The sequence below is a fragment of the Chionomys nivalis genome, chromosome 5 (genome assembly GCF_950005125.1).
Source record: "Chionomys nivalis chromosome 5, mChiNiv1.1, whole genome shotgun sequence".
Lineage (NCBI taxonomy): Eukaryota > Metazoa > Chordata > Mammalia > Rodentia > Cricetidae > Chionomys > Chionomys nivalis.
Window position 1 is genome coordinate 63,868,250 of NC_080090.1, and position 12,148 is coordinate 63,880,397.

General features: G+C 47.1%; 1 protein-coding gene across 1 annotated transcript; it reads left to right on the plus strand.

Moving 5' to 3' along the window:
• The first annotated feature begins 264 nt into the window (after positions 1-264).
• On the plus strand, positions 265-9,085 carry Tex35 (testis expressed 35). Its single transcript, XM_057770575.1, has 9 exons — positions 265-303; positions 969-1,007; positions 1,604-1,672; positions 3,257-3,313; positions 3,975-4,034; positions 7,919-7,983; positions 8,159-8,348; positions 8,684-8,727; positions 9,022-9,085. Exons 1-9 carry the CDS (start codon positions 265-267, stop codon positions 9,083-9,085), a joined length of 627 nt encoding a protein of 208 aa, XP_057626558.1.
• Positions 9,086-12,148: the final 3,063 nt, after the last annotated feature.

Consider the following 12,148-nt stretch of genomic DNA (forward strand, 5'->3'; position numbering starts at 1 on the left):
CCTCAGCAGCCCCAGGCATAAGGCCTGTGGCTCTGGAACCTGGTAAGAACCTTTGGTCTCAGGAGCAACAGTAGGTAGATCCGAAGCTGGTGACACTCCAGGCCAGCATATGAATCCTGGCATTGTGACCTCAGCTGTTCCGCACACAAAGAGGTGGTCTCCCTACCATTGCCTAAGCCTGTAAGTTGCATAGGACGGTGGCTCGGTCCCAGGGGGCTGTTGTGGGGAGGTTGGGAAGTTGAAGAACACCCTGGCTCTTCCATCATGTCGGCCAACAGGGAAGAACTGAAGAAAACCAACCCGGTAAAGGAAGAATCTCACCAGGCACTGCAGGGGCCTCTGTGAGCTCCTGCCAGATGGAGGCAGGACAGAGGAGATATTGGAAATGACCCTGTGAACTTTCCAATTTTCTTTCTTTGTTCAGAGCCCAAATCAGCCTCAGCCTGGTGTGGGTGTAAATTGGTGCCTGGCCTTGAGGTGGGAAGGAACAGGTCTGTGATGTCTCCGCATAAGGTCCAATGGTCTTCAAGACCCTTCCCAGTCCAGGACCCAGCCAAGGCCTGAATCTAACTAACCCATCTAAGGCTCAAAATAACCTTGATAGATGATTAAGCCTGCGTTATAGATGAGGAAATGGAGGCCCTGGTACTGAGTAACCTGCCCTCGTTGTATGGCTAAAAGAGAGGGCAGGTTAGAGCCTGAGCCGTTCTTCATACAACCTTTGGGGGCTTCCTAAAAGTTGTTCATCAGGGCTTTCTCTGTCCGTGGGTCAGACACACGCACACTCCTTAGAAACAGAGAGCATGACCAGGCGCTGTGGCCAGAAGCAGACATTGTGCTGGGACCACGTGAGCCTACACTCAACTGCAGCTAACGCGTGGTTGCTGGGGTCTCTAGTGAGGATTGACTGTTATCGTCCCCCAATCCTGACAAGCGGCTAACTACACCGTGACCTTCTCTCTCTGCAGAAAAAGAACTACAAGGAAGTTTGCTTGGAACTGACACAAGTAAGCTGCTTTGAAGCTATGCCTGCAGTCAGGCCTGAGATCCATGGGGAGGCCATTGGAGACAAGGGCCATTTCTTATTCTTGGTGCCAAGAACCTATCCTAGGTGCTGGGGGACACAAGAAAGATAAGGTCCTTGTTTTCATAGGCCTTCACAAGTGACCAATCAGACATAAACAACAGAGAAAGTCGGCTTTGCTGCCTGTTACATGGAGAATGAAGATTAGGAGACAGGAGGGGCGTCTGTTTTATGGTTGGGAAAGGTCTCCCCTGGAGCAAGAACACAAGGACTAGATGCTGGCAGAGCAGAGTCTGAGAAGGAACCTTCTAGCTGGAGGGAAGAAGCATCCTGAAGTAGGAATAAGCCTGGCTGTACAAGGGTCGGGGGACAAGAAGAGTTGAGGCCCTCTGAGCCAGGAGAGATGTGAACACACTGAACCTAGAGAAAGAGAAGGGCAGAAGGGGTTTCTGCATAGGCAGGGCCACCAGCTTCCCTTTGTGCCCTGTCTCCAGGGAGGGACAGAACTCAGGGTGGGCTCTCTAGCCCCGCCCACACCTATTATTTCCAGTGCCTCTAAGTTTCTTTTTCAATCCACAGATACATGATCACAAAGGACTGAAACAAGAAGGGCTATTCGTCAAGAAAGGGATGACTCAGGAGCTGAAGGTCAGTGTCTGGGCCTAGGTGGCCAGGGTACAGATCACCTGGGAAAGGGGTGGCCAGCCAGCTAACTTCTGAGTGTGTTGGTACCTAGGGGTACCTGCGGCGGGAAGGCTTCACTAAATCCTGGTCTTTTATTTTTAATCTGTTACTTTGAAACAATTTGACTTACCTAGCCGTTACAGAGAATGAGGTAGTGAATTCTAGCACACATTTTACCCAGATTCCCTAAATGCTGGCGACTTATCACTGTTGCTTTAGTCTCTGATGCTGTCTGTCTCCTTTTCTACACACATGCTCACACCAGTGTATACACACACACACACACACACACACACACATTACCCTGCATTATCTATAGGTTCCATGCCTTTAATTCGGCCAATCTGGGATTAAAGAGATTTGCTAAAGCAAACAGACATTTTTCCATCACTTCTGAAACAAGACAGTAGTAATTGTTTGCATAGCGTTTACACCGCATGTGTATTGAAGGGGGTCCAGGAACAAGTTCAAAGTCTGGGGGGGGGTGTCCACAGGATGTAGGGGATGTCAGCGTTAGCAAATTTGGATATCTGCAGGGTTCCTGTAATTTCTCTCAACGAGGAACTGTTGTGGGTACTTCCTGGTCCCCCCTTTCCTGGATAATGGGTGGGCATCTTGGTTGTATGTCCCTTTCCTGGGTTCTTCCCTCAACCTTCATCACAGGGTCCTGTACCAATCCTCCGTGGATACCCAGAATGACTGACCATGGACACTCTCTGAACCATTTCAGAGTTAAGCTTACCCAGATCTTTAATATGTACTTCCTAAAAAGGACCATCTTCTCTTATGGTTTTTATTTGTGTGTGTGTGCGTGTGTGTGTGTGTGCGTGTGCGTGTGTGCGTGTGTGCGTGTGTGTGTGCGTGTGTGTGTGTGTGCGTGTGTGTGTGCGTGTGCGTGTGTGTGTGCGTGTGTGCGTGTGTGCGTGTGTGTGTAATTATCAAAATCAAGTCATTAACAAAGCCCTTATTTTGTCACCAGTTGCCTCATTACTAACAGCAAAATCATTTGGCCTGGGGATCTGATCCCTGACATGTGTTTCCTCTAGCACCCCCTCCCCCGCAACCCTGGCCGTTATGTGTGTCTGTCTGTCTGTCTGTCTGTCTGTCTGTCTGTGTGCGTGCGTGCCGTGCCTGCAGAGGCCAGGAGAGGGCATCAGACCCCATATGGTTGGAGTCAGAAGAAGTTATGAACTTCCAGGTGTGGATGTTGGGAATGGAGCTCCGGTCCTCTGGAAGAGCAGCAAGCCTTACCCAACAGTTAGGACATCTCCAGCCCCATCATGTCTCTTTAGTGTGGATTACTTTTTCAACATTTATCTTACCGGATCCTGACAGTTTTGAGGATTTATTTTACTGACGGATCCTAACTCTCTACCCATCTGCCTTTTCCAGAGTTAGGCCGGGGGTTTGGGGCAAATCTTCCGAAGCTGTGCTCTTTTCAATGTGTCCCCCGCAGGTCTCCGGCCCCAACACCGCCCTTTCCTTTCCTGCCCTTGTTGACCGTGGAGAGATGTCTCCAATGTGTTTCTCTCACATGTATTTCCTCAGAATGAACTCAGGGAGGTGAGAGAAGAACTCAAGGAAAAGATGGAAGAGATAAAGCAGGTAACATGATAAGGTTTCAGCAAGAGAGGAAAAGTGGGACTTTGAGGGAAATGTAATGGCCAACCCTGAGGAGTCAAGGAAGTCAGGAACTGCATAGGTGAAGCAACAAACTGACTCTCACCTGGTCTCCTACAGCGTTCCAACCCTGGGCAGCATAAACATTAATTTCTTACTTATTCCATGTCTAAGCCCATTTTTCAAGCGATTAAGAATTCCCTAATGTATTAAAGTTGGGGGTGATGTTAACCTCAGCGATCAGCCTGAAGAGGAGCTGACTAGGAATTTGACGACAGTCACAGATCAACTGTATCCCCCTCATACATCTTCCCAGAGGAGGCTGTGCAGACAGAGGTCTCTTGTTTCTAGGATATAATCACTTATAACTCACTTAGGGAACAGGGGGACTAAGCAAGGAGGAGTAATTGAAGCATGGTCTGAGCCCCACATGTCAAAGCTGTTGCTAGCGATGACCTGGTAGTGGTACCCGTACCCTAGACCCTTCGTAGACTTCTCAGGAAGAAGGGTTTATGTAGAGTAACTATTAGCCATCTATTCCCACGATCCAGCTACCACCCTTTACTCAAAATGCCCCAAAGACCCTGTGACTGGCTTCAGGATTACACTTCAGGCCTTGTTAAATCGCACTTTTCTTCCTCACTAGATAAAGGATATAATGGACAAAGATTTTGATAAGCTTCATGAATTTGTGGAAATTATGAAGGTAAGTTTTCACTGTATGCCTTCTGTGGGTCACATGGGAAGTGAAGGATGAGATGGCAGGCCCCTGCTCTTGAGGTTCCTATCACGCACTAGACAGACTCGCAGGCTGTCTGTTAATTAGAGGTTTAGAGGTAGGGAGAGAGAGTTAGGAGCGGAATCCTTCAAGAGATTCTGGACCTTAGACTTGTTAAGATTATGTCGCAAGTTTGATGCGAATGTAACTAAAGATCCAGCATGGTTCCCTTTTGGCTCAGAAAACAAGACAGATAACTGGGACCACAGAGCAGCGGTTTGCAAACATTCGTCTGTTTCAGAACGACTTGGGACAAGGCCCCAGGTTCATACTCAGATAGGGTCTGGGTCCGGCTGACTAGAAGCTTGAGAATCACCTATGCAGATGCATAAGCAGGCGAAAGGGAATGCCTAGAGTATTTCCAAGAGTCCTAAGGGACACTAGGATTGTCAGGTTAAATTCATGATAACCCCACAGTTATCACACCGGGGTAGTTAATAGTAAGCAGGGAAATGAAGGAATGTGAGGGCTCCTTTGCCAGGGATGGATGTCCTGAGAATCCCCCGGAGCCTATTAAACATCCAAACACCCAGACTCCACACAGACCAAAGACTGAATAATAACTATTTCAAAGTGGAGTTGCTTAAGTGCTACAAATGATTTTAAAATGTATATATGGGTTTATAGACGTTATGTATGCATGTATTGAGACAGTTTCTGTGACACACGTTGGCCTCTGGCTTTTGACTGCTCCTGCCTCTCCCTGAGTGCTACAACTGTAGGCCATCTCCCATGCTTGGCTTCTTCCCAAGGCATCTGGACGTGTGCCTTTAGATGCAAATCGGGTCCTAAACACTTGAACAACATTCATCAGCCTCAGATGGATGAGATCAGAGAGGTCTGTCACACTGGCCCCTTAAACCAAGGCTTCCCTCAGAGAAACTAAGACAGAATCTTTGCAAGTGAGGGCCCAGGCCCAGTGACTTCTAAATCTCCCCCATGGGGTTCTAGTAGACACTTAAGGCTGAGAACCATATGCCCATCAAGTTTTAAATTTGATAAAGGTGATTTGGGGGGTACTAGGGATTGGATCCCAGGGTCTCACATTGCTAGGCAGCCTCTCAACCACTGAACTGGATCCAGCCCTGTGATAAAAGGTGGTTTTAAATGTCAGAAGAAAAGGGTTATGTAATAATAGAAGACCGTTGCTCGACTCTGTGAGGAAAAAACCAGTTCATTAGCTCTGTAAGCATAAGTGGTCTATAACATGAACTTGAGAAATGAAAACCAGTAAGGAAAAGTTATAAATATAAATATGATGGCCAAATTTCAAAGTATTGATGTATTTGCCTATATGAATGTTTTAAAAAAGAATTAAGATGGAAAAATGCCATATGCAGAATTTATAAAGCAATTTGAGGAAATTGTTTTCCATAACTGTGATAAGGGACAAAGGATTTATAATCCACAAAATATAGATCTCACACAAAACAATCAGAAATAAATGAGAAAATGGGCAAGGACATGATGGACAGGCCAGAGAGAACAGACGAAGACAGAGAGCACAGCGGCTTCACAACAGTGTAACTGTGCAGCTTAACAACACGAAGCTGGGGCCCGAGAGACAACTGAGCAGCTCAGAGTGTGCTGGTCCTGTGGTGGACCCCAGTTTAGTTCCCAGCACCCACACTGGGGGGTCACAACTTCCCATAATTCCAGCTCCAGGGGATCTGATGCCTCTGTCCCTGGAAGGCAGCTGGACTCAAGTGCACACACCCAGGCACACACACACACCACACAGCATCTATCTTTAAGTAATGTAACTGTCATACCCAAATATTGGGTTTATGTCAATGAGCTACTGATCAGAGTGCTAATTCATATAAAATCGGAATATAAGAAAATAGGCATTCTCAAGATTTATCCCATGAGAATACTAAACTGTCAACATGACTGAGTATAAACTATTTTCATTTCAGAATTATTTATAATAGCAAACATTTGTGGATAGCCACAATTTCCAACAATAGAGAAGTAACTAAATTATGGTTTTTCCATATATTAATATTAGGGCTTATAAAAAATGCTTAATGTAAATATATAGGAAAGGGATTGGAAAATAGATGCACCAAAAAGGCAGATAGCAGTCTTGTGATTCAGTTTTTAAATATTCTCCTGCTTTATCCGGCTTTTTTTTGCAAAGGGCATGTACTATTTCTATATTAACATGCAACCACCATAAGCATTTTATTAGTGGCCACTCTGGGGAATGGAGAGGCACAAAGAAAGCTGTTTCAGGCAGGGAACAGCTTGGGCACAGCAGGAGGATGGCTGTGTCTCCCAGTCACGGGGAGACAAGCCATGGAGTGAGGTCATCTGGGGGAAACAGAAATAAAACTGCATGGGCACACCGTGGGTACTGATGGGGATTTAGAAACAGCTGACAGTCTCTGGAGCTTCTTAACACACAAGGAGCAGCTGCTGGCAAGGTGGCCTAGGAGGCGCAGAGCAGGTGGGGAAGATCTGCAATTGCCTCCCGCTGTGGTAGAGAGAGGACTAGAGGAGGGGGCAGGGAAGAGGGGAGAGTGGAAGGCGACTTGGTTGGTGGTTCTTGGTGACAGATAACAGCGTCTTAGGTGAGCGTCCATAGCGAGCCCAGAGTGTCTATCTGGGTGGACAAGGCAGTGGAGAAGTTGTCAAGCACAGTGGGCGAATGGAGCTGATTTAGACGGGGAAGGAGAGTAAAGGACACTGGCACCGTGTGCTCAGCCCGAGGGGCGTGTTTGGCCCTAAGGAGATTTTAATACTCTTCCTGTGTATTCTGACATTTACAACCATCGACACAGCTGTCTTCAGAAACCACCCCCTCCCCACCAAGGGTGTGATTGCTTTGTCAGCTTTCTGCGTCAATTGAACTGGCTCAGAATCTTTCTGTATTAGAAACACTTTCACTGGAGAAAATAGTTTTTATGACCACCAATCCACACTCATTTTCGTTCATAATGAATACTGTCAGTTACAGCTTCTGTACCCTTAGGGATTCTTCTTGTCCACCATTTCTTTCCAGCTTTTCCCACGTCAAATTCTATAGATTATGTTTTCTCTTTTAGTTCTCAGTGAGTAATAAATGAGCCATGTTGTTTTAGCTACTGTCTTCTATTTTTAGTATTTGTTTTCATTATTTTAAATTAGTGTGTGTGTGTTTGCGTAAGTGTATGTTTGTGTGCACGTGCATGCGTGTGAATCCATGCAAGTATTTGTGGGGTGTGGGGGTGGATGCACGAGGTGACCAGATGTATTGGATCCTCTGGAACTGGAGTTAAAAGCCGGGTGCAAGCTGCCTGATGTGGGTTCTGGGAACCAAACACTCATGTCCCCTGCAGGAGCAGTGTGTTCTCTGCACCACTGAGCCGTGTATCTGGCCCTCATTTTACTTCCTTTCACTTGTTTTATTTTTTGTACTAGAACTGTGTTGTCATATGCACACGTGCACGCCCGTGCGCATGCGCGCACACACATACACACAGACAAGGGTTCAAACACTGGAGGCAGAATCTCTGAGGTTACAGCATGTTTTCTTAGCTGTGCCATTTCATGGGCATAAACTCAAAGCCTCATCCCTGAGGTCAGGCAGAACTCCTGGCCTCTGGCTCACCTAGTGGCCATGGTAAGCCTTCTGCCTCCGCCTGTGCTCTGGTGTCACTGTGGAGCTGGGGTGGAAGGTGACCGTCGGGGACATGCCCCATTCCCCTCAGCCAAGGCTGGTGAGGATTCTTGAAGTATAAGACAGGAGGAGTTAATGGAGAGAGAGGGAAGAGGGGAACTCCAAGCTCTTCAGAAGGAGAAGTCTAGTCTTGGGTTCTCTCTCGAAGGAAATGCAGAAGGATATGGACGAAAAGATGGATGTTCTAATGACTGCACAGAAGAATAACAAACTGTGAGTGTCACCTCCTCCCTCCTCTTTGCTCAGTACCCTGGGGGCTCAGAGAATGCACTCCTCAAGGAACTGCCTTGGCTCCACCATTACAATGGCTGGAAGTCAAGGCCTTCCATGCACCCATGTGCAGGTAGAAACAGTCTCCCCAAATCTCTGCCCACTCCTGACCCACCAGTCCCCTTCACAAACAACCAAAGGAGCAGCAGGAACTCGGGCAGATAGGAAAGACGGACAAAGATCCCCAGCTCAGACCCAAGAAAATGGAAGAACCTGACGGAGGATCATTGACTAGCGATAAGATGGTGATGTCACAAAAAACAAAGACTAATCCACCGGATCCCCTTCATTCATGTCAGAGTTGCTGCGTAAGTGAATTCCTGTGCACCCTCAGCGCTGTCCACAGCCCCGGGCTGCTCCTGCCCTGACCCTCTTCTCCCCCAACCCCAGAGCTCCTGCCTCACCCTACCCCAGTTCTTGGATGAATCCCCTAGTATGGAATCCTTCCTTAGCTGCCTGCCTTCGAGGCTGCTGTGAGACCCAAGGCACAGTTGTGCAGTCAGCCCCTAGACGTGCCTGCTCCGAGTTCTGCTCAGTCACTCTGTCCTTCTCTATAGCGAAGCCTGGTGAGGTGGCCAGCAGGCTGGCCAACTTGGACCAGGGAAAAATGATCATTTGTGTGCCGTTTCTGTCCCCTCTACAGGAGAAATGTTTGTTGTGTGCCCTAAAGAACAACTGCCATCGGGGGTAGGTAGAGCCATGCGAGAAGGGCCTTCTCAGTTGGACTCTGGTTATCCCAAAGGAGTGAGCTTCAGCTTCCTTTTGCAGCCAGTCCCACCTGTGGGTGTACAGGGACTAGGGACTGTGAGTGGGGTCCCGCCACTTAGCATAATCATCCAGACATAGAGGATGTGGCACCAGGAGAGAGGATTTGGGTGGCCGACCCTAAGGTTGCCGTCCACAGGCTCCCTTGGTGGGGAGGGTACCCCTTCCGCGGCAGCCTCAGCCTGGCCCCAGGTCCTCCACCTTTCTCCCTCCTAGCAGGAGACCTTCACACCATGCCTGGGCGCCCTTTTCACCTTTGTCATCTGGAGCTGCTTTCTGATTTATCTGTACTTCAACCCCGATGAGATGGAGTATGTGCTTCCAACCTAGTCCAGTCATGGAGCCCACCAGCAGCTCTGGCTCATCCTCTCTGAGCTGCAAGGCAGGGTTTTCTGCCCTCTTAAACATCCCATCCTCACCCCACCCAGGCTTCCATCTGGAGATTAAAGACTTTCATTTGAAGTCCAAAGGTTGTTACCCTTTTGAGTACTAGCCCAACATTTGGGTGCCCAGAGCATCACTTTTTGGTTCAACATATTTCAGACCCCAGTTCCTCTTCCTTTCCCTGTTGGCCAGTGGGACATTCTATCTGAGCGATCTCAGTCTTTCTCCTCCACTTCACTAGGCCCTGAAAGTCCCAGGTCAGAGCTCCAAGATGGCTGGAAGATATCAAGCCCCAGTCTGTGTAGACTCAAGACACATGCCCACTGCCCTGCCTACCTATCCTCTACATCCTGCACCCCTGCAATCTGACCTGGATGTCAGGGGTATCTCTAAACCTCTGAGCCTCAAGTCTGTTCCCAAGGTCTTATGACTAAGTAGACTGTGATAGCCCTTGTTGCGAATTCTAATTGGTCTTAATAATAAAAACCCAGGGTCAGATATTAGTGGGTGAAAGCTGAGAGATCAGAGAAGCAGATCAGCCAGTCACTAAGAGTTCTTACCTCTACAAAACCCTCAGACAGAAGGGGTAAGCTCCTGTCTTCTCCCACCTCTGTCCTCCCAGCCATATCACTACCTGTCTCCACCTCCCTAGTGTGGGATTAAAGGTCTGTGCCTCCTAAGTGCTGGGATAAAAGGTGTGAGCTCTGTTTTTCTTTTTGATTGGTTAAACCTCAGGTAGCCCAGTGTGAGCTTGAACTCCTGATCTTCCTATGTCCTCCTCCCAAATGCCGGAATTAGAGGTATGTGCCACCACTGCCTGGCCTCTGGTTAACTAGTGGCTAGCACTGGCCTCTGATCTTCAGGCAAGCTTCATCTGTTAGAGCACAAACAAAATATCACCACAGCCTTTCTTGGACTCTGGTGAGGTTCACCTCCTTTCTGCCTTTGCAGAGGGAGCAATGTCCCTTGTCTCTTCAAAAGACCTTTTAACAAGTTGGAGCTGTGAATGGCGCTAGTCTTCAATTCTAGCACTGTGAGGCAGAGGCAGGCAAGGCAGATCTCTATGAGTTCAAGGCCAGTCTGGTCTACAGAGCGAGATCTAGGCTAGCCAGAGGGATGCAGTGAGACACTGTCAAAAATAAACAAATAAAAAAACCCCACAAATAACAAGAAAAATTAGAGATGAGTGAGAAACCACCAACCTCTCCCGTGCCTACCTCAATTCCCTAAGTGCAGGATGATAAAACTGGCTGCTAATTTAAATGAGAGGGGAGAAATGTAGAGAAAAGAGTGTCTTAGAGACTCTCCCACCACGGGTATGACTCTTCAGCTTTGGTTTGACAGGGCTCTGTATTCATTGCACACCGATTCTTCCATATCTTCTTGTTGGCTGCCTCTACTTTTAGACAGTGTAATCCGTCAAGTTTGTAATGGTAACAGTACAAATGCATTGGGTGTTTCAGATACACATTTTAAAACAATAGTCAAACACAGCGACTGGAGGCAAACAGGAGACGGATGGGGCTAGCCCTGTCCTTGTTTCTATCTCCACCGTTAACAGAACAACTTGGAGCAACAAGAAACGGCTCTTGCTTTGCTGATGACAAGGTGTCAGAGGACTTACATTACTGCTGGGGGCTTTGGGGGAGAATCTGTACTTGCCTTCCCCAGCCTCAATGGCTGCCTCTGTTTCTTAGCCAGTGCCTGCCTCCCTTCCTCAAAGCCAGCTACAGCCAGTGGGGCCTTAAGCTGTATCACGCTGACATGTCTCACCTCCCTTCCTTCCACTTTCTCTTAAACATTTTCATGGTTACATTGAGCCCATCTAGATAACCCAGAATGTTCTCACTGTAGCCAACAATTAGCTACAAAATGTAACAGAGGCCTAGAACTTGGGTGTCTTCGGAAGGTCATGCTCTACCTCTCATTGTGACATCTCAGACCTGGTGTAGGAGGTTCTTCTGTCTATGTGTTGCTTTCATTGGTTGAATAAAGAAACTGCCTTGGCTGTCCTGGAACTAGCTCTGTAGACCGCCTGGCCTCGAACTCACAGAGATCGGCATGCCTCTGCCTCCTGAGTGCTGGGATTAAAGGTGTGCGCCACCACCGCCCAACCTAAGAACTTTTACTAACACTTCTCAAACTTTTCCAACAATACTGAAGAAGAGAGCAATTCCAAACTCATTTCACAAGGCGAGCCAGTGAAGTCAGAAAAAGACATTACAAGAAAAGGAGATCACAGACTGCTATTCCTAATGGCATAGAAGTGCAAATCCTCACCAATTGCTAGCACAGAAAATTCAAGAAAGTAATCATCGTAATCAATTGTGATGTATGGTATGCAAAGATAATGTAATACACTTAAGCCAATAAATGTTGTTTAACCGCAAATAACGCAAGACAAAACTTAGACGGTTGTCTGAATAGATGTAGTGTTAGAAAAAGCATTTGGCAAAGTTCAATATCATTTACATAAACGAAAAAGCCCTGAGCAATATAACTCAATGTAACAGTTAGGCAATGTTCAATTTCACAGGCACAGCCAATCATACCAATGTGGAGATGTTAACGTTTCTCCCTTGAGAGGAGGAGCAAAGCAAGGATACTTATCTTTACCATAGTGTCAGAGGATTTAGACAAAGCAACTGGGGGGAAAATATCCACATAGAGAATTGTCTCTGTTGTCAGCTTTTAGACATGGTGAGCGCCAAGTGTGTGTGGCAACTGGGCAGAGATGAGCAACTCTGGGAGAGTTTCTAATACCGTCTTTCTGGGGGCAATTTTAGAATATCACATGCAATAAAAGACATAAAAAAATGTGTCAAGATTTTACTAGAAAGTTTGTCAGAGTTATTTATATATTTTAAAGTCAAAAACAATGTAAGTGGACATCAGTTTGTTAAATTGTGCCGTATTCATAGACTGGAATGCACTGATATTAAAAATTATATATTGTTAG

Bases quoted from the DNA above. Each gene is read 5' to 3' on its own strand.
- Tex35 (XM_057770575.1), top strand. From the start codon at position 265: ATGTCGGCCAACAGGGAAGAACTGAAGAAAACCAACCCG. The intron at 1,673-3,256 runs GTCAGTGTCTGG...GTATTTCCTCAG, and splicing joins GGATGACTCAGGAGCTGAAG to AATGAACTCAGGGAGGTGAG. The intron at 4,035-7,918 runs GTAAGTTTTCAC...TCTCTCTCGAAG, and splicing joins AATTTGTGGAAATTATGAAG to GAAATGCAGAAGGATATGGA.